Source organism: Pan paniscus, chromosome 23 (genome assembly GCF_029289425.2).
Source record: "Pan paniscus chromosome 23, NHGRI_mPanPan1-v2.0_pri, whole genome shotgun sequence".
In the NCBI taxonomy this organism is placed as follows: domain Eukaryota; kingdom Metazoa; phylum Chordata; class Mammalia; order Primates; family Hominidae; genus Pan; species Pan paniscus.
The window spans coordinates 42,925,059-42,947,410 of NC_085927.1; the positions used below are offsets into that span (position 1 = coordinate 42,925,059).

At 48.3% G+C, this 22,352-nt stretch overlaps 1 protein-coding gene across 10 annotated transcripts in view; it reads right to left on the reverse strand.

Moving 5' to 3' along the window:
- The window catches only part of SYN3 (synapsin III), a 566,272-nt gene that overhangs the window by 489,391 nt on the left and 54,529 nt on the right, over nucleotides 1-22,352 (reverse strand). For 6 of the 10 annotated variants that reach the window (XM_057301025.2, XM_034948980.3, XM_008974980.4 and 3 more), the window contains exon 2: nucleotides 20,719-21,191. In XM_057301025.2, coding sequence (XP_057157008.1) covers nucleotides 20,719-21,029 — 311 coding nt within the window. In that variant the 5' untranslated portion in view covers nucleotides 21,030-21,191. The remainder of the gene's footprint in view (nucleotides 1-20,718; nucleotides 21,192-22,352) is intronic. The other 4 variants (XM_057301026.2, XM_034948981.3, XM_055105956.2 and 1 more) reach the window with 1 other exon arrangement.

The window sequence follows — 22,352 nt, forward strand, 5'->3', positions numbered from 1 at the left end:
CTGCTCAAAGTCACACGAGTGATCTGGGTACCCAAACTCTAGAGGGAAGAATTTGGGTACCTTTCCTGGAGACACTAAGTGGTCTTTCAGACTTTTTGGATCCAGTCCAGAGCCCTGGCATCCTTCATGATCTGGACCCTGCTGACTGGGGGTCTGCTTCCCCTCCAGTTTGCTGTCTATTTCATGGTTGCATCCAAATTCCTGCGCTTCTCTAAATACTCCCTGTGCTGTCCTGCCTCTGAACCTCTGCACAGGCCTTCACCTCTGCTTGGCGCTTCCTTGATTGTCTCTTTCTCATGTTTCAAGATCCTATGAGTGATATCTACTCTGTTGAGTTTTCCTTGACAGCACCCCCTTCCCTAGCTGGGCTGAGCGTCCTCCCTTGGGTCCTACAGCACGCTGCACTTACAACCATTCCAGCCCTTACCACTTCACGTTGTCATTACACATCACTTAGCTGCCCTCTGCCCCCAAACATATAGTCTGTGAGCTCCTGGAAACCAGAAACTGAGTCTCCATGCTCACTGTGTCTCCAGTATCCAGCACGATGAGCTAGGGCACAGGACAACAGGCTTAACAAATGTTCGCTGACCGGGTAAGGAAATACTGTCTGTAGGCCGGCCTTTCCTGGAGACACTTGACTGCCATCTACTGGCACACCATTGTAATACATTCACAGGTCTACAGCCACTGCGATGTGGGGGTGTGTACGAGGCCAACCTGCGCAACTGGCATTCCTCGACTTGATTCTAACCTGGAACCTGAAGCACTTTGCACTACACCAATACCACCCAAGCAGCTGTGCTCTTGATGAGACCTCACCTTCCCAGGAGAAACATTTGTTTTGCCCATCTCTGGAATGTTTACTGCAGGGCCTGGCAGACGGACTGGGGCTGAAGCTGAGGGTCAGGGAGTCCATCCCCCCGCCTGGCTGCAAGTCAGAAGTCTGTCTCCTGATGGGCCACACAGACTGCTGCCTCCTTGCTGGGGGCTCATTCAGGCTTGAGCCGCCTCTGAACGGTTCTGTCTGGCAGAGGGAAGGGTAGGGATGGTCTGGAATTCTAGATGCCTTTGGGGGCTGGGGTTGCTGCCTCTGTAATTGACTGGCTGTTTGACCTCAGGCAAAATGGATGGACCCGCTGTGCCTAAGGGCTCTGTCTCTCATGGCTGCCTCCTCTTTACGCCCTAATATGTTCAATCTCATAACGAGCTCCCTGAATACCTCAGCCAATCAAGCAAGTCCTTGGCCTGGGGAAGAAGGTGGGGGGAGCTCTGGATTCCACGAAGATTCTCTCTCTGTGGGTGGTCTCATATTTTACTGCCACATCTGAGGCCCCAGGAAGAAGAATATTATAAAACTGGTGCTGCCTGGGGTGGGAAATCCCTAGTTGAGGGAGGTGGGAAGTGTGTATGAGAGAGATTGATGAGGAATGGGTACGGGGCTCTTTTGTGGCTGCAGCAAGGGCAGAAGAAGGGGAATTCATACAAACAGGATCTGTGTTCAAACAGGACTGTTTTCCAATAAATCGATCCTGTATGTAGAGTTAACGCAGCCAGGGCTTGGTGATGTCCTTCCAAGGAAGGAGAGGTCAGGAATGTCCTGTCCCAGGGACAGCTGTCTCTCCGCAGGCCACCCCCACTGGGGGTGGGGTGGAAATAGAGAAAGAGATTTTCATGTTTCTGATGCAACATGTCAGTTGCTGATTTGTGGCCCAGGCAGAAGCAGGGAAGACAACCAATGGGCTGTGCAGAAAATGAAGGCAAAACACTCAGAGACTTTGCCAGTTAGCAAGAGAGTCACATGGCAGGCTGGATGGGCAGAGGTGTGGCAGAAGAAAGACCTTGGAATGCAAAGGGACCCAAGATCTGATTCTAGCTCCATTATTTTCTCCTGAGAACAGCTCACCCTCCTGGCACCTTCCCATTGCCAGATGGAGGAACCCCCCCCTCAACCCCAAACAATGGTGCAGCCTCTCAGTCCTCCATGCAATTAGCAAGGTCCAATGAACTAGGAAGGGAAGGAATGCGCTAAGAGTGATGAGACTCCCTATGCCTGTATGGGGATCTGCGGAGGCAAAAAACTGAGACATAACAGGGCCCCGAGCCACAGGATGTGACAAATGATCCCCACCTTTTGCCTCTGAGAACAATAGAGAAGGAGATTTTTGTGGGCAGGATCTGATCACAATTCACATCACTTATTCACTCCCTCATTCAATCACTATTTATTGAGCCTTATGTGGACTAGGCACCACACCAGGCATAGGAGTAGATATAGCAGATACAGTGGCAGATGTAGTCCTTGTTCTTGGAGAGCTTACATGCTTATTGAAAAGACAAAAAATAAATAAATAAACAGATAAAAACAATGAGTACTACGAATAAAATGCACGACCAATGGAATTGAGGATAAGATGTGGGGTGCAGGGGAGATTGGACTTCAGTTGGTAGAAAAGGCTTCTTTGAAAGACACTGAGGCCGGGAACAGTGGCTCATGCCTGTAATCCCAACACTTTGGGAGGCCGAGGTGGGCGGTTCACAAGGTCAAGAGATCAAGACCATCCCGGCCAACATGGTGAAACGCCATCTCTACTAAAAATACAAAAATTAGCCAGGCATGGTGGTGCATGCCTGTAATCCCAGCTACTTGGGAGGCTGAGGCAGGAGAATTGCTTGAAACCGGGTGGTGGAGGTTGCAGTGAGCCAAGATCTCGCCACTGCACTCCAGTCTGGCAACAGAGCAAGACTCTGTCTCATAATAATAATAATAATAATAATAATAATAATATAAATAGATAAAAAGAAGAGTACTATGAATAAAATGCACAACCAATGTGATTGAGGATAAGATGTGGGGTGCAGGGGAAATTGGACTTCAGTTGGTAGAAAAGGCTTCTTTCAAAGACACTGAACATACACAGATAGACCACCTACTATGTGCCAGAGTCTGCAGGCTGTAAGGAAACAAGCGCAAAGACAACATAGCTAGCTCTTGGTCTCAGGGGGCTTACTACCTAATGGGAGGGACAGACACAAAAATAGAAAATGACCACACAGAGCATTCACACAAATATCCCCCTCAGCCCACAGAAAAAGCAGCCAACTCAGTCTGAAGGTCAGGGATCACCTTCCTGAGGTCACCGTCCACCCATCCATCCAATGTTTGGTACCTAGTCTTTGCCAGGGCTGCAAAGATGAGTGCAGCAGGATCTGGATGTGTGTGTCTGCCAGAAGGACACGGGCAAGGGCAAAGGAAGTAGGTACGTCCTGGGGGCACCCAGGAGAGAGATGAATGTTCCTGGGTGTGTCCTTTAATGTACAACAGGCACAGAGCAGAAGACCTGGGTTTGAGTTGGTAGCTCTGGCACCTGCCGCCTGATTTTGGACCAGCCTCTGCTTCCTCTTCCGTAGATGGGGATAAGAAGATCTACTCACATGGTTGTCAACAGAATTATATGAAGACACAGATTTAAGGGCCTCTGTAACCTGCCAAGAATGTGCTAGCAAATGAGCTGCTCCCCGATGGGCTGCAGGGGTAGAACTTGATCTCCCCAGGTAAGGAAGTGCGTGAGCACCACTAGCCTTGGAGACAAGCCCAGGTCCCTTTCAGCTATTTATTTCCAGTGCTGCCTCAGGCCAGTGTCAACCTTCCTGAACCCTGGTTTCCTTAACTGTAAAAATAAGGACATTACTACATCTGCTGTAAGGACCCCATGAATGATACCCCTGACACATGGCAGGTGTTTAACTAATGTTCATCTCTTTCCCTCCTGTGCATCAACATGATGGGTGGAGGGTCGAGGGCAGCTGGGTATGTCCCTAAGAACATGACAGGTCATTTTCTCTCTCCAAGAGGAGGTAGATGGCAGCATCTGCCTTGCTCTAAATGAAACCCTGCTTGGTGTCGAGCATGATGGAGACCTGCCCTGTCTTAATCCCTGGGAACTCCCTTCCTCTCCAGCATAGGCCTTTAGGGTAAATAAAGTCATCAGGGCCGGGCGCAGTGGCTTACGCCTGTAATCCCAGCACTTTGGGAGGCCGAGGCAGGTGGATCACCTGAGGTCAGGAGTTCAAGACCAGCCTGGCCAACATGGTGAAACCCCGTGTCTACTAAAAATACAAAAATTAGCCGGGCATGGTGGCATGCACCTGTAATCCCAGCTACTCGGGAGGCTGAGGCAGGAAAAATGCATGAACCCAGGAGGCGGAGGTTGCAGTGAGCCAAGATCAAGCCACTGCACTCCAGCCTGGGTGACAGAGTGAGACTCCATCTTCAAAAAAAAAAAAAAAAAAAAGTCATCAAACACCCACTCCCTCTACCCCTCTCCTCTCTAAAGACACAGCACTATGTCACCCTCATTCCTACAGATGTCTGCAAGTTCACACTCTTCATACCACAGAACGGGTTAACGTTTGGAAGGCTACATCATGCCTTCAGCAAACACTTATTGAGCATCTACTAAGGGCCCAACTGGGGAAATCCCCACAGGAAAGGTAATATACTAAAAAGTAATTCATGCCAAGGTGCAAGTGACTAACATCTGATCATCCCAGAAAAGGGTTTTTGATGGCATAAGGAGGATAAGGGGATCACGGGGATATTGTGTGTCTTGTTTGGCAAGGGAAAGTGGAGCCTGTCAAGGTGAAAAGTGCAGAGCACCGAAAGAGAGGCTAAGACCATTTATTATCCATTCATCCACCCAACTACCCATCCATGAATCCATCCATGAATCCATCCATGAATCCATCCATCCATCCATCCATCCACCCATCCATCCACATATTCATCCATCCATGCATCCATCCATCCATCCATCCATCCATCCATCCATCCATCCGCCCACCTACCCACCCATCTACCCATCCATCCACACATTCGCCCATCCATCCACATATCCATCCATCTAGGACATACTATATTCTCAGCACTGTGCTACATAGGCCTTTGAAATTGCACTGAACAAAACAGCCCCCTTGCCATCCTGGTTTTTACTGTCTAGCCAGGAGATAGTCCCAGAAGAGGAACTAGACCAAATAGTTACTCTGATTCCTGTCTTCTTTATCAGAAGTTGCCAACTAGTAGACCTCATAGAATCCACAGTCTTGTTTTGTTGCACTTAAATTGTACACTTTTAAAATAGAATATTCGCTGGCAAGGTGACTCACGCCTGTAATCCCAGTACTTTGGGAGGCTGAGGTGGGCGGATCACTGGAGGTGGGGAGTTCGAAACCAACCTGGCCAACATAGCGAAAACCCATCTCTACTAAAAATGCAAAAAAAATTGGCTGGGCGCAGTGGCTCACGCCTGTAATCCCAGCACTTTGGGAGACCAAGGCGGGCAGATCACAAGGTCAAGAGATCAAGTCCATCCTGGCCAACACAGTGAAACCTTGTCTCTACTAAAAAAACACAAAAAATATTAGCTGGACGTGGTGCCTATAGTCCCAGCTACTCAGGAGGCTGAGGCAGGAGAATTGCTTGAACCCAGGAGGCAGAGGTTGCAGTGAGCCGAGATAGTGCCACTGCACTCCAGCCTGGGCAAGAGAGTGAGACTCCGTCTCACAAAAAGAAAAAAAAAAATTAGCCGGGCATGGTGGTGCATGCTACCGGGGAAGCTGAGGCAGGAGAATAGCTTGAACTCGGGAGGCGGAGGTTGCAGTGAGCCAAGCTTGCACCACTGCACTCCAGCCTGGGTAACAGAGTGAGACTCCATCTCAAATAATAATAATAATAATAATAATAATAATAATAATAATAATAATAGAACATTCATATAAAAATTCAGATTTCTGACTTTTCTTGAAAATCAATAACTCGACAACACCAGGCCCTTATTCCCAAATGGTAAAAACTGGCTGCAGGGCCTGCAGCTGCTGCCTCAGAGGAGGCATCGGTTCTCACGCCCAACACAGTTCCCAGTGCTCCCTGTCATCTCTCTGCAGCCGAAGCCAAGTGGCAGATATCATCTGTCATAGAGCCTATGCTGCTGTTTTTCTTATAGCAGGGAAATATTTCTCTATGCCTGTGCTTTTTCCTACCACCTGCCCCTTCACTCACGGACTGATTGTCCCCTCTGAGCAGCTGCACAGACAACCCCTAATTTCGCTAAGCCTATTCTGAAGATGGCAATTAGCTTAGTGCAAATCTTCAGGAAACCCACACTCCTGTCCCTTCTGCAAACCCAGGGCAGGAAGTCAGGAAAATGGAAATGAAGCACCATCCCTTCTCCTGCCACCACAGATGGCCTCTCTCCTGTCGAAGATGCACGTCCCAGGCAGGCCTCCACAGGCCCCAAGGGCTTCCTAGACGTTCTGTAATGAGGCTGGCATCTGCCCAGAGCCCTGCCTCCCCCAGGGCAAGGCTGTAACTCAGGCAGAAATCTACTCCACCCCAGGAGTAGCTATTGCTCAAGAAGACCCGTGCATCCGAGGGACTCTTTGGAAAAAAGGTCACTTGGAGGGCCTGGGCCAGAAAACCAGGTTGTGGAGGAGAAAACACGACTCACAAGTGAAACACTGAAACTCCTCAGACTTTGCCCAAGGCAAGGGCATGAGAAGTGATAGAGAAGACATCAGAGAGAAAACAAAAGGCTTCAGGGCTGAGCCTCCTTTTTAAAGGCTTGCAGCCTGACCCTTTCATGGTCTAAGCCCCATTATTTTTCCCAAATGGGTAGCCCAGCTGTGTCTGAACACCTGCACTTGAGGGGAGCTGATTCCCTCACCAGGCAGCCCACTCAGTCTCCGGATGACTTTGCCAATTAGATGAATTTTCTGTATACTGAGCTTAAATATGTCTCCCTCTTTGTTTTCCCCCACTGGTTCCAGTTCTACCAGGTGGGAGCGTCATGAAACAAGTCCTCTAGCTTGGGGGGTTTCTAAATTTGGCTTTACACCACTTAAAAAATTCATCTCGGCCAGGCGTGGTGGCTCATGCCTGTAATCCCAGCACTTTGGGAGGCCAAGGCAGTTGGATCACCTGAGGTCAGGAGTTCAAGACCAGCCTGACCAATACAGTGGAACCCCGTCTCTACCAAAAATACAAAAATTAGCTGTGCGTGGTGGTATGTACCTGTAGTCCCAGCTACTGGGGAGGCTGAGACAGGAGAATTGTTTGAACCTGGGAGGCAGACGTTGCAGTGAGGCAACATCACTCCACTGCACTCCAGCCTGGGTGACATAGCGAGACTCCATCTCAAAAAAAAATAAAAATAAAAAAAAATTCATCTCCTGAGCTCCAGTCTAGATATTCTGATTCCATTATTGCAGGGGGACGTCTCCGTGTGGCCTGTCCTGTATCCGTTATGCCTTCTTCTGGTAACAGCAGTTCTATTTGCATTCGCATTGATGGAAGCAAGCCTTCTTTTTGTGCAGTCCTGGTGGGACTGTCCCAAAGTGCCCGCAGAGCAAGGAGTAGAACAAGCCAGGCTTGTTCTTCCCCAGGAATTTGATTTTTGAACAGAGAGAAACAAGGATGAAAGCAAGCAGGAGCTGATTTATCCCGAGACTGTTCCTGCCACCTAGATCTATAGAGGGGCCCAGGGATCCAGGGACCCAATGGCCCCATCTTTCTGACACTCAAGCTGATGTATCCTGAGACTGTTCCTGCCACCTAGATCTGTGGAGGGGCCCGGGGATCCAGGGACCCAACAGCCCCATCTTTCTGACACTCAGGTCTCCCTATTTTCCTTTGCTTCTGCAAGCTTCCCCATACATTTTCAATAAATCTCTTTTGTTTGTTTGTTTTGTTTTGAGACGGAGTCTTGCTCTGTCGCCCAGGCTGGATTGCAGTGGCGCGATCTCGGCTCACTGCAAACTCCACCTCCTGGGTTCAAGTGATTCTCCTCCCGAGTAGCTGGGACTACAGCATCCCGCCACCACGCCCTGCTAATTTTTGTATTTTTAGTAGAGATGGGGTTTCACCATATTGGCCAGGCTGGTCTCGAACTCCTAACTTTGTGATTCACCCGCCTTGGCCTCCCAAAGTGTTGGGATTACAGGCGTGAGCCACCATGCCCGGCCCAAAGTCTATTTCTTTTTCATGCAAAGAACTGTATCCAACACAGAGGGTGTAGATGGTGCCTGGGAATCTGAATGTCATTGTGATAGAAAGTCTTTTGGGGGCCATGCTCCTAGTCCAACCTCACTGTTTCACATAGGAGAAACAGAGGCCAGAGAAGGTGATCCCTCAGCACCAGCCTCAAGACCCCACAGCATCTGCAGAGTTCTTTAGAAAGGCAGCCAAGAAGAGAGAAATTTAGGAAGAAATAGCACCCATCAGATTTCTCCCCACACTCTCTTCTGCTCAAAGCCATTTCCCCCAGATTTTCTAGCTCCTGTTTCTGAGGGTAAAGCTCTCCCCTAAGACTCCACTAGGGCGGGGGTAACAACTCTTCACTGTTCCCCCCTCCTCCCCGAAAGAGCTGGGTAGGAAGCAGCAGGGGCACCGGGCCGCTGGATTGGACAGCGTGTAGACCTCACGGAGAGGGGTCAGCACTTGAAAAATTCCTCAAGTCAAAGGGCTCGGGGCTTGGGTGCCGCACAAGGCCCTCACTGTGTGCACATTGTCTCCCTGATAAAAGGGGCCGGGCCTGGGAAAACGGAGCTGTCTCCAGGCGACGGGGTAGGCTGCTGAGGAATGCCCAGGACCCCTCCCTCCCCCAGACACCAGGGCCAGGACGGCGAGGGGGTAGGGAGGGGCAGGGGGTGCGGCGTGGGTGCCCAGAGGGAGAGGAATGAAGTCCAGAGCCCCTCCAGGTGGTGTTGGGTGGTGTGTTTGAGTCATGGAATGAAGCAAGCAGAAAGTGACAAAACTCCCTTCATTAGGCCCTTCCTATCTCCACCCCTAGCCCCTCCAGCCATCCCAGAAACCCCTCCATTTCCCCACACAAACAGGCAGGGCCTGCCCTTGTTCAAGGAGAGCCTTAGGGGTAGGGGAAGCGGTGGAGAGAGGCACAAGGATTTTGTTCCTCAGAGCCAAGTGTCTTCAACAGAGAGTTGTGTGTCTCCACTCTAAGCCTCTCAACCAACTGTAGGAGGAGGGGACTGACTTGGAGTCGGCACCTCATCCTCACAGCGGAGGGACTGCCAGCCCGCCAGGATCTCGACACCCTCCTCTAGGGCTTCTGGAAGACAGCCCTCCAGCACATCCAGCTGAGCTGAGAGGCAGGCCAAGTGGCTTCCTTCCCCCTGGCTTCCACAACGATTATATTCACCAGCAATTAGTAATTGCAATTAATTGTTAATAACAGTTACCATTTCAGGGCCTCTTAGGACAGCCTAAGCCGTGTAACAGCTCCACCCATGTCATTATCTCTAATCTTTCCAGTTACCCTTCCAGGAAGATATTCCATGACCCTGCCTTCCTGCTGAGGAATGTGAGGTTCGGAGGTTGGATTTGCCCAAGGTCACATAACTGAGAAGGAAAACACGGACCAGAGCCCACAGTACCCAGGCCGTCTGGCTCTGGACTGTCCCCTCAGCTTTGCTCCCTCCCTCCCTGCTGGTGGCGGACAGCCCTCCTCACAGGCAAGGAAAGCTGCTCTCTGAGAATGGGGTCAATAGGGGGATCTGGTTTGGCTCTTCCCAGCCAGAAAACAAGGAAGCTCTAAGGCCAACCTCTCACTGGCCCCGTGGTAGCAGAGCCAGCTACCACTCTTGTTGCTGCCCTCCATAAGCAGAGAGGCCAGATAAAATCCAGGACATCCAAATTTTCCATCCAATCCAAATTTCCAGTGAACAATACATCATTTTGTAGTATAAGTCTCTCCCAAATATGGCATGGGATATACTTAGACTCATTCATTGTCTATCTAAGTATTAACTGGGTGTCTTGTATTTTTATTTGCTAAATCTGACAACCCTACCCCAAGCCACTGCTGGTTGTGCCAGCTCTGAGTTCACCCCCCATCCTTCCTCCACGTGGCTCAGGTGGACGCAGCATGTCCTGATCACCACAAGGCTGATCAAACCCAATGCAGTCCTTACAAGGACAGGCCAAGATGCCCTGCAGTCCTCATGCCTTCAGTCAAAGCAGCCTGAAGCTGCTTTTTTTTTTCTGAGATGGAGTCTCCCTCTGCCACCAGGCTGGAGTGTTGTGGCACTATCTCGGCTCACTGCAACCTCCGACTCCCTGGTTCAAGTGATTCTCCTGCCTCAGCATCCCAAGTAGCTGGGATTACAGGCATGCGCCACCACGCTCAGTTAATTTTTGTATTTTTAGTAGAGATGGGGTTTCACCATGTTGGCCAGGATGGTCTCGATCTCCTGACCTTGTGATCTGCCTTCCAAAGTGCTGAAATTACAGGTGTGAGCCACCGCATCCGGCCTTTTTTTTTCCCCCTGAAGGAAACACTGGCCTCTGAGTTACCAGCTGCACCAGAAGGAGGAGGGGAAGCCTTGGAAATAACACGCAAGTATCAGGTACTCTCCCTGAATTCCAGGGCAACTGAATATTTTCTAAGACTCTCTTCCAGGGCATCCTCAATCCTGAATTTACCCTTAATAATGGTAACAGACTTTGGCAAGAGTATCCATTCATTCCTTAAGTCATCCATCTATCCCAGCCTCCCGTCCATCTATCCTAGCCAGGCACTGTGCTAGGCTCTGAGGGTCAGTGGTTGCATAGGAAAGGAATAAACTCTGACCTTGAGTCAGAGTTGGTCCCATATGGGTAGGACCAAACAAAGTCACTCACATCTACATTGAAAAACTAAGCACCTACACTGAAAAACAGCTGTGGAGGAGAGGAACTCGGCACTCTCACTGGACACTCATAACATCCCTGTGGAGTTAGTGGTATAGGGAAGGTGGTGGCATTGTGATCCCACTTTACAGACAAAGAAACTGAGGGGCCGAAAGGTACAGTATCTTGGCCAAGACCACAGAGATAGTGAGTGGCTGGGACTTCAAGCCCATGCTACCACCTGTCAGCCTAGAGTTCTCTTGAGTATTATCTTCTTTCCCATTTAACTCTCGGGAATCATGTCTGACATGTGTTAGGAAATCACATCTTTAATATCTAAACATACAGGAAAGAATAGAAAAGATCTTGCCTGAGATCCCTTGGTGCTTTAAAAAGAGGAAAATATTCTCTGCACATCCAAGGACAATTTCTGTAGAAGGTCCAATTTGCAAACCTGAACTTGTAAGTATGTGTATGGCTAAAGGAATTCCCTTTTCCCTGGGCACCCTTTAAGCTCTGGCTGCCCGGAGGGCTCCAGCAGGGCGGGGCTGCCAGGCTCGAGGTGGGGCGCCTTCCTCTGAGGGTGAGGTCACCGGAATCCTGTGCTTGGCTGTGCACTGTAACATGGAGTGCTGCCACCCGTTGCCTCACACTGCTCTCAGACGCTGGGTGTGTGCCGGGGTGTGAGGCCCCAGGGTCCTGCTCCCCGAGGTCAACACCCTCAGGAGCAGTAGAGGAGGGGCTGAGCTTCAGGTGGGAGAGGTCGGGGAGTGGCATAAGAACTGCGGTGCCCAGGCTTGCCCTTTGGATGGGCCTGAGCCAGGTCCCAGATGTCAGTAGCATTTGCTTTGATTTTGGACTCAGAGCCTCAGTCTTCCCTATGTATACAATGAGAATAGTACTGGTGCCCCATACAGTTATTGGGAGAGCTAAATTAGAGAATCTATGAAAGCCATTGAACCCCTGGTCAGGGGACGTGCACAGATGCTTGCCAAAAGATGATGATGCAGACACGACCCCATCCTCAAAGAGCTCTGTCATTCATGTGCTTGTTCAGTCATTTGACCAACACTCTTCAGCATCTATCTCGTGCCACACACTGAAGCAGTAGCAGTGGTCAGCAGGAGGGTGGCACCATCAGAAATTCCTTTTACGACATGAGTCCAGTTCAAGTCCCAGCCCAGCCCCACTTCTGTCTCCTTGAGCAGGTGCATGGTTTCTCCATGCTCTGCCCCCCTCACCTTTAAATGAGCTGACAGTCAACTCCTGCTCATCGGCAAATGCTTAACAACCAGTTCTCTGGATGGGGGAACAAAAAGCCCTGCTTTCTAGTATTTGCCAGTTTCCACAGTGTAAATGCTCCCACAACAGCCAATGTGATTTTCAGCTGGATTGAGTCAAGGTGAGAGGGAAAAAGAGAATTTTAAGAATGCCACCGGCCGGGCGCGGTGGCTCACGTCTGTAATCCCAGCACGTTGGGAGGCCGAGGCGGGCAGATCACGAGGTCAGGAGATCGAGACCATCCTGGCTAACACGGTGAAACCTCGTCTCTACTAAAAAATACAAAAGTTAGCTGGGCATGGTGGTGGGCGCCTGTAGTCCCAGCTACTCAGGAGGCTGAGGCAGGAGAAGGGCGTGAACCCGGGAGACCGGAGCTTGCAGTGAGCTGAGATTGAACCACTGCACTCCAGCCTGGGTGACAGAGCGAGACCCCATCTCAAAAAAAAAAAAAAAAGAATGCCACCAATGTCATTCCTCAGTTTGATTGTCACACCCCCAACCTTGTCATTGCCAATAACGCACCACCCCCAAATTCCTCATTTAGTCAACAGGCATTTCCTACGTACCTATTATCTGCCCTGTTCTAGGCATGGGCCAATACAGACACCATGTAGAAGTGGGTGGGCAGATAGTGGTAGAGGGCACACAGGTGATGATCATACAGCGTAATAACTCTTGGAAAATCTAGAAATGCACAAGGTGCTTACCAATGGGTGTCATTAATCCTTGTTTGGTAGGAAGGTGTAGTCTGATATTCTCTCCACCAGATGGATGGTAGCTGAGGAGGGTTTCAGAGGGTTTCAAACCAAGGACACCCTTTTAATTTCTCACCCAACAAATAAAAGAAAAAAGAAACCATTGGGAAGGGTGGGCAATAACAGCGAAGATAGCAATAGATCATTGTGGAAATGGAAGAGCAGATTTTCTGAGAAAAAGGCTACCAGCAGAGTAAGAGGACAGGAGAGCCAGGGCTCCAGAGGCCACCCAGGGAGGTCCGCAGTGACCTGGGGAGGAACAGCTTCTATTCACTACTCCCCCAACAGCCCTCCTCCCCATTCTATCCAGGCTCCAGAGACCTTGTAGGATAAACTGAGGGCAGGGAGGTACACCAACTCCACTTGTATTTTTTATTTTTTGGGTCATGTTAAAGGTTTTGATTTTGAAAATCAAACCTGGGATTCTGGTACATTCTATAGAAATAGTTAAAAAAAAAAAAAAAAAAAAGTCCCTCCATCCCCCTTTTTAAAAACAATTTCAAATAGCAGCCTTACAGTGACTCTGGCATCCTGGTAAGTAAAGAGCCAAGATTTTATACAGAAGTGGATAAAAATAGAAACTCCTCCACCGTGTGTTCTGTGTTCCTGATCCCTAAGGTGAGGTGAGCTTCAGACTCCATTATGCCCAGTACAAGTTACCCTGCTTGGACTAAGGTAGGGCAATGACATATGCTAACTGAACAGTTACTGTGTGTTGAGCTCCAGGGACATTAGGAAGAGTAAGAGACAGGCCTTGTTCTTGCAGAAGAGACGATTATAATACAGAAACAGTGTGGTATGTGTGCCTGCATGATGCGCCAGCATGATGAAGTGTGTTTTAAGTTACAAGAGGGAGGTCGATATTAACACTGCAGGGTGGGGTGTGTCAGGGAAGAATTCTCAGAAGAGGGGACACCTGAGCAGGATTTCAAACATGAATGGAAACTTGCCAGGTGTATAAGATAGGGAAGGGTATTCCAGGTAACAGGGAACAGAATGTACTAAGGCGGAAAGGTGTGTTTGAGAACTACAAGCTGCTTACTCTTCCTGCAGAATAAACAGGACAGGGCCAGTCACGGTGGCTCACGCCTATAATCCCAGCACTCCGGGAGGCCGAGGCAGGCAGATCACTTGAGGTCAGGAGTTCGAGATCAACCTGGCCAACAAGATGAAACCGTCTCTACTAAAAATACAAAAATTAGCTGGGCGTGGTGGCCTGTGCCTGCAATCCCAGACCCCCAGGAGGCTGGGGCATGAAAATCACTTAAACCTCAGAGGCGGAGGTTGCAGTGAGCTGAGATTGCGCCATTGCACTCCAGCCTAGGCAACACAATGAGACTCTGTCTCTAAAAAACAAAAACAAAACAAAACAAAAACAAACAATAAAAGCACAGGAAGCAGAGCTGGAGGCAGAACTAGAGGGAGGGCAGGGCAGGCATGCTTATGACTTTGAGGGCAACGATTCCCCCACCACAGGATTATATTAATAAAACGAGATGCATAGGGAGGGGGCAGGCAGGAGCAAAGTGAAACTGGTCAGATTTGTGTTTCAGAAAGATGACCCTTGGGTAGTCCCATGGAAGGTAACGAGGAGGTGAACTCAAGATGGGAGGTTTCAGACCAGTGAAGCTGCTGGAAAATTCTAGGCAAGATAAGCAGTGGAGTGGCAGTGGGGCTGAAGAGAACTGAGTTTGATATCAATTAATTATAATTCTCCTTTCCCTTGTGGTTCTCAAACCTACAGATGAGGCTGGGCACGATGGCTCACACCTGTAATCTCAGCACTTTGGGAAGCCGAAGTGGGAGGATCGCTTCAGCCCAGGAGTTCAAGACAAGCCTAGGCAACACAGTGAAACCCCACCTCGTTTAAAAACAAACAAACTGCTGATTGTCCCCCACCATCCCAGAGGACAGCATCACCTTTAGTTCAGACCTACCTGGAGCCAGGCCTTACATCCTTGCCTAGCCAGGCTGGTCTCCTCAGGCACCCCCAACAGGAGAGAGTATCTTTAAATGCCTCGCCATGAGTTCTCCCAGCAAAGACGGCTTTGAGACCCTCTATTTCTCCTGAAGATGAAAGGTCTCTCTCCAGGTCACTGGCCAGGTTTTGGATCGTCCTCAAGGGACCCAGGCTGACTCAGAGTCTACAAGCTGGACACATCAGGCAGGGAAGAGTGGTATCCTGCAATTCCCCCACCTGTCCACAACAAAACCTGATTCTACTGGAAGGCCCTGGACCAGGAATGGGAAGACAGAGAAATGTCTGTCTTCCTGAGAAGGGTAGAAAAGGGGGCAGCATCATCGTCCCTGTTGGGGTTGGGGGTGGGTTCACTGTCTGTCCAGACTGCAGCTCCTCTCCCCTTCATTATCATCTGAAAGGGGAAAGAAGGGGGCCCTGTGAGCTGGCTTCTTCCCTTTAACCACTTCCTCCCCTGGGAGACAGCTCACACAGTGCAGGAGGGGCTGGGGAGGGGGCTGGCCCAGAGGCACAAGACTGCAGAACCGCCCAGGCATTGTGGGGCTGCCCTGCCACCTGCTGGCCGCTCCTGGTGGCAGGGGACAGGCATTTTTCCGGGATTCTTCAGGACAGGACCGAGACTCTAAGGCAGTCAGCATCAATTTGGAGAAAGCCGGGAAAGTGTTGAGATTCAGAGAGGTTAGGAAGTTCGTGAAGAATCTAGGATGGAGTTCTGTGGGAGAAGCTGTATGTTGGCGGTAGGAAGTCTCTGTCACAAACATCTAATAATTGCAGGGCCAACTGCCAGATGAGTTAATGAGTCTTAGTTTCTTACTTCTCCCCTTTTTCACCCACTGAGGGGCAAGAACACCATAAACAAAGACTGTCGAGTCCTAATTAAAGTGTGGCCATAGGACGAATGATTGAAATATATTGGGAAAAACTCTGGCCAAAGCTGTGTCCCTACCCTTGCACACAGCCTAAAATTCACACACTGGTCCTTCCTGTGGAATAGAGAGACTGAACATCAAATTCAAAATTTAAATGTTATGTCTGAGGCCACTCATTGCATTTCAACCTCATTCACTGTTCCCCTACCCTACTGTATACCACATGGACACTGGAGGGACAGAGATTAATAAGACCCAACTTTATCACCCAGGACCTACAGGGAAGACTGACCAACGGACCAATGGGTTAAATAAAGAGCACAATGGGATAAATCCTAATCCAGACTGCCCTGTATATTTGGCATGAAGAAATTAAACAGGCATGCCTACAAGGGGCTACTGTTAAGATGATTAATGTTACACAGGAAGGATCACAATAGTCAGCAATAATAATATATACTTATGCAGTACTTACTGTCTACCAGGCACATCCCATGCACTGTTATACTAACTCAGATCTTAACCCTACTTACATACATTAACTCTATGACATAGGTACTATCATTATTCCCATTTAGGTGCAGTAATTTACAAAGGTCATTAGTCACTTCAGGGTAGAGATGGAATTTCAACCCAGATAGCCTAGCTCTGATGTCTGTATTCTTAACATTGCACCATACTGCCATTTATTAAGCTCAACCTCCATGCAAAGACGTAACTTCCTTGACAAACAGCTGAGCCAGGGATAACACAGCCAGCAGAGAACACTCAAAATCAAGGTCAAATGTTGGGTTGAAGAGAGAGAGAAAACTTCAAGGGCCATGCAGGCATTTTGACTACCAGGCAGATGGGCATTGTTCAGGGCAGAGGGCCTAAAAGAAACACCCCGGCAGACATCAACCCCTAAGCTCAGAGCCTAATAGTGATGCTTTACATAAACACATAAGCAGAGACAAACAAAGTTTCATGATAAATACCCTTAAGCAAGCAGCAACACCTAAGATGATTCACACTGGATCGGAAGACAGGTGATTCACATGACCACTCTTGTTAAGAAGAGGCAATTTCTGAGCAGGAAGCAGTAAAGTCAGACTGATGGTCTGAATCTGCTGAACATACTTTAATGTTGACTTTATATAGAGTATGTATTAAAAACTATAAATAGCACCGGGTGCGGTGGCTCACACCTGTAATCTCAGCATTTTGGGAGGCCGAGGTGGGCAGATCATGAGGTCAGGAGATCGAGACCCTCCTGGCTAACATGGTGAAACCCTGTCTCTAATAAAAATACAAAAAAATTACCCGGGCATGGTGGCGCCTGCCTGTAGTCCCAGCTACTTGGGAGGCTAAGGCAAAAGAATCACTTGAACCTGGGAGGTGGAGGTTGCAGTAAGCTGAGATCGTGCCACTGCACTCCAGCCTGGGCAAGAGAGCAAGACTCCATCTCAAAAAAACAAAACAAAACAAAAAAAACTATAAATAGCAAAGCATAGATTTAATCATTCCCAAACTAAGTTAATGTCTCAAGGAGTGAATGAGCATATATACATGCACATTGGACTAACAGAGCATCTGGCACATTTAATGAATGGGATGCATTCATTTATTCAGTTAATACATAGTTACTTGGTGCCTACTGATACGGTTTGACTGTGTACCCACCCAAATCTTATCTTAAACTGCAGTTCCCATAATCTCTATGTGTTGTGGGAGGGATTCAGTGGGAAGTAATTGAACCATGGGGGCAGTTACCCCCATGCTGCTGCTCTTGTGGTAGCGAGTTCTCACAAGAGCTGATGGTTTTATAACGCGCTTCCCCCTTCACTTGGCACTCATTCATTCTCTCTCCTGCCACCCTGTGAAGAGGTGGCTTCTGCCATGATTGTAAGTTTCCTGAGGCCTCCCCAGCCATGTGGAACTGTGAGTCAATTAAACCCGTTTTCCTTTATAAATTACCCAGTCTCAGGTAGTTCTTTATAGCAGTGTGAGAATGGACTAGTATAGTAAATTGGTACCCCAGAGAGTGGGATGCTTCTGTAAAGATACCCAAAAATGTGTAAGTGACTTCGGAACTGGATGACAGGCAGAAGTTGGAACAGTTTGGAGGGCTCAGAAGAAGACAGGAAAATATGGGAAAGTTTGGAACTTCCTAGAGGCTTGGAGGGCTCAGAAGACAAGAAGACGTGGGAAAGTTTGAAACTTCCCAGAGACTTGTTGAATGGTTTTGACCAAAATTCTGATAGTGATATGGATAATGAAGTCCAGGTTGAGGTAGTCTCATATGGAGATGAAAAACTTTTTGGGAACTGGAGTAAAGGTCACTCTTGCTATGCAAAGAGACTGGCAGCATTTTGCCCCTGCCCTAGAGATCTGTGGAACTTTGAACTTGAGAGAGATGATTTAGGGTATCTGGCAGAAGAAATTTCTAAGCAGCAAAGCATTCAAGAGGAAGCAGAGCATAAAAGTTTGAAAAATTTGCAGCCTGACAATGTGATAGAAAAGAAAAATCCATTTGCTGGGGAGAAATTCAAGCCCACTGCAGAAATTTGCATAAGTAACAAGGAGCCGAATGTTTATTACCAAGACAATGGGGAAAATGTCTCTAGGGCATGTCAGAGACCTTGGGGGCAGCCCCTCCAATCACATGCCAGGACGCCTAGGAGGGAAGAATGGTTTCGTAGGCTTGGTCCAGGGCCCTCCCTCCTGTGTGCAGTATCAGGACTTGGTGCCTGTGTCGCAGCCACTTCAGCTGTGGCTAAAAGAGACCAAGGTACAGCTGAGGCTGTTGCTTCAGAGGGTGCAAGCCCCAAGCCTTGGCACCTTCCACATGGTGCTGGCCCTGCAGATGCACAGAAATATTCAGGTTTGGGAACCTCTGCCTAGATTTCAGAGGATGTATGGAAACACTTGGGTGTCCAGGCAGAAGTTTGCTGCAGGGGTGGGGCCCTCATGGAGAACCTCTGCTAGGGCAGTGGGGATGGGAAAGGTGGGGTTGGAGCCCCCACACAGAGTCCCTACTGTGGCACTGCCTAGTGGAGCTGTGAGAAGAGGGCTACTGTCTTCCAGACCCCAGAATGGTAGATCCACTGATACTTCACACTGTGAGCCTGGAAAAGACACAACGCCAGCCTGTGAAATCAGCTGGGAGGGGAAGCTGTACCCTGCAAAACTATAGGGATGGAGCTATCCAAGGTCATGGGAGCCCACCTCTTGCATCAGCATTACCTGGATGTGAGACATGGAGTCAAAGGAGACTACTTCAGAGCTTTAGGATTTAATTACTGCCTCATTGGATCAGAGTTACCTGGATGTGAGACATGGAGTCAAAGGAGATTATTTCAGAGCTTTAAGATTTAATTACTGCCTCACTAGATTTCAGATTTGCATGGGGCCTGTAGCCCCTTTGATTTGGCCAATTTCTCCTATTTAGAATGCGTGTATTTACCCAATGCCAATACCTCCATTGGATCTAGGAAGTAACTAACTTGCTTTTGATTTTACAGGCTTCTAAGAGGAAGGGATTTGCCTTGTCTCAGGTGAGACTTTGGACTTGGACTTTTGGGTTAATGCTGGAATAAGACTTTGGGGAACTGTTGGGAAGGCATGATTGTGTTTTGAAATGTGAGATTTGGGAGGGGCCAGGGGTGGAATGATATGGTTTGGCTGTGTACCCACCCAAATTTCATCTTGAATTGTAGTTCCCATAATCCTCATGTGTCATGGGAGGGACCCAGAGGGAGGTAATTTGAATCCTGGGGTTGTTACCCCCACGTTGGTGTTCTCATTGTAGTGAGTGAGTTCTCACAAGAGCTGATGGTTTTATAAGAGGCTTCCCCCTTCACTTGGCACTCATTCATTCTCTCTCCTGCCACCCTATGAAGAGGTGCCTTCCGCCATAATTGTAAGTTTCCTGAAGCCTCCCCAGCCACGTGGAACTGTGAGTCGATTAAACCTCTCTCCTTTATAAACTACCCAGTCTCGGGCAGTTCTTCAGGCAGTGTGAGAACAGACTGATACACCTACTATGTGGCCGCCTTTGGAGACATGCACATGAAACCCTGTTCTCCATCCCCAAAAGCCATGTATGAGTCCACTGTCAGACTTTTCTGGTTCCCATCCATGTATTCCTCTGCTCTGGATGCAATGCTTCCATCTCCATAGTTGGGCTCACTCCCTGAACTCCAATTTCTATGTCTCCAGCTAGACTGATAACATTTATCACCTCTGAGTACCAAACAGCTGGGATAGATTTATTCTCCAAATGCAGCTCCACATAAGCAGGAACCTGTTCCCTACTATACCCGTGCATCTCAGCTATGCCTGGCACCGAATCAGTGCTCAGTAAACTACCTGGTGAATGACTGCTACAGTGATCTTGACACAGGTATCAGGTCTCTGCCACTGTGGAACTTACCAGCTAGGGAGCACTGTCTGAGAAGAGGCTGGCAGTGGTCATTTCTGCCCACCTTTGGTGTTCAGAAGACAGGCTCTGGAGCCAGACTGCCAGTACCTGGAAGAGCTGAGATGCACACTCAGGCACTCTGATCCCAAGGTTTGGGATAAGGACTGTGGACTTGTATTGCTTTCTTTTATCCTCATAATAAGCTCATTTTATGGAAGGAGGGTGGCTGAGGCTGACAGGTTAATCTGCCAAGTACTGCCAGACGTATTTCAGATATTAAAAGTTTTCCATTTTTAGGAAGGTAATATGGTGAATATACCATATTTTATATAACACTTCCAGCAGGCTCTGAACTATACTCCATATCAAACACATTCAGATGCTTGCAGCAAATCATATGAACAAACACACTTAGTATAATTATAGCCTCACTTTCCTGCAGATTAGGCTTTGCTACCAAAAGAATTGCAAAACATTTTCTAGTTTCCAGAGTGTGCTGGATTTGGGATTTGCAGGTGAGGGACTGTGGACCTGTAAATATAAAGCCCTTAGAAGAGAATGTGGCACTAAGTAGGTGCTGTGGGCCTAGCATGCAGCAGCCACTTGGTACATGTTAGTTTCCTTCTCTCCAGCCAGGCTCTGATAGCACCCGAGCCTCTCATAGCTCTCCCCTTCTATTTCCCCAGGAGATGAGATAATCCCCACTCCTCTCTTGCCCCAGAAGGTGGTAGCACTTGCAAATTCCTACTTACCAGTCTGTATGGGCATCATCAATCACCAACAGGATCCTGGGTCTTTGAACAATGGGCGTGGAGGGACCTGGAGGCTCCATCAGTCCTGAGGTGGCCTGAGGGGCCTGCTTCATGGCACTGGAGAGGGAGCTAAAAAGGCTGGATCCTGGAGAGGAGAAGGAGGCAGCCAGGGGCTGGGGGTGCCTCCTCTCCATGGCCGGGGAAGCAGGTGAGCTGGTGGAGCTATCTGGGCGTTGCAGGTCCGTCATATAGCCATTAGGCAGGTTGGCCACGAAGCTGCTGTCAGAGAGACGTCGCCGGAGGAAATTCATGGCTGTGGATGGATGGAGATGACTGGCTCCTACCCAGACGTGTGTAGGTGAGGCCCAGAAGACAGGCTGCTGCCAGGTACAGGGAGTGGAAGGACTTTAGCCAGAAGAGCCAGGGGGATTTTGCGCAACCAGCAGTCAGCTTTAGCTGCCTTTATTTACCTGCTGGAAATAAGCCAACAAATACATAAGTGGAAACGACCTCCACCCCCTTAAGAGCAAACAGATACAGTGCTTTCCTGTCCCACTGCAGGTGGTAATGTAAATTAGGACATCCTTCTGGAAAGGAATTTGGCAACATGTATTAAGAGGATAGCTTTTTAACCTACAATTTCCATTTTCTGGAATTATATCGCAAAGAAAGATTCTAAGTTACAGAAAAAGCTTCATGCACAAATATGTTAATCACAGGTTATTTACACTAGCAAAATACTGGGAAGTATCTCAACATCCAACCACAGTTTAACAAATAAGTCAACTACAGCACAGTTACTCAATGAACCTTTTGTGGCTATTTTTAAAGGTGCCCTGAAGAACGGATTTTGGTAACAGAAACAATTTCATGTTCTAATGATAAATTTAAAAGATAATGATTCAAAATTATAAGAACCAAATGACTACAAAGATGTACAAGTTGAAAGAACAAAACTTTGGAAATAAAAGAAATCAAAGTGTTAACAGTGATTATATTTTGGTAATGCAACTACATGCCTTTTTTTCTTTTTCTTTCCTCTTACTTATATTTTTCTAATTTTCTAGAGTGCTTATTACTATGGACCGGCATGTCCTCCACCTCACCAAATTTATATGTTGAAGATAATGCTGAATATGATGCTTCGGAAATGAGCCCTTTGGGAGGTAATTATGGTTAGTGGGGTCATTAGGGTGTGGCCCACGCGATGGAAGTACAGCCCTTATAAGAAAGGATGCCAGAGAGCTTGCTTTCCCTGCACTGTGTGAAAGCAAAGGTAAAAGGCAGCCATCTGCAAACCAGGAGAGAGCCCTCACCAGAACCAGGCAAAGCTGACACCCTGACCTTGGACTTCCCAGCCTCCATAACTGTGAGAAATAAGTATCTGTTGTTTAACTCACCCAGCCTATGGTATTTTGTTATGTCAGCACAAGCAGATAATATACGCATCTATTGCTTTTCTAAAGAGAGTAACATAAGTTTTAAAAACCCACACTGTTCATTTGAGATCAAAACATCCCATTGAGAACAATGACTATTTAAAGCATGGAATTAGATTTTATATTTTTTGTTAAGATTATTATATACAATTTTTTTTTTTGAAACAGGGTCTGACTTCATCACCCAGGCTGGAG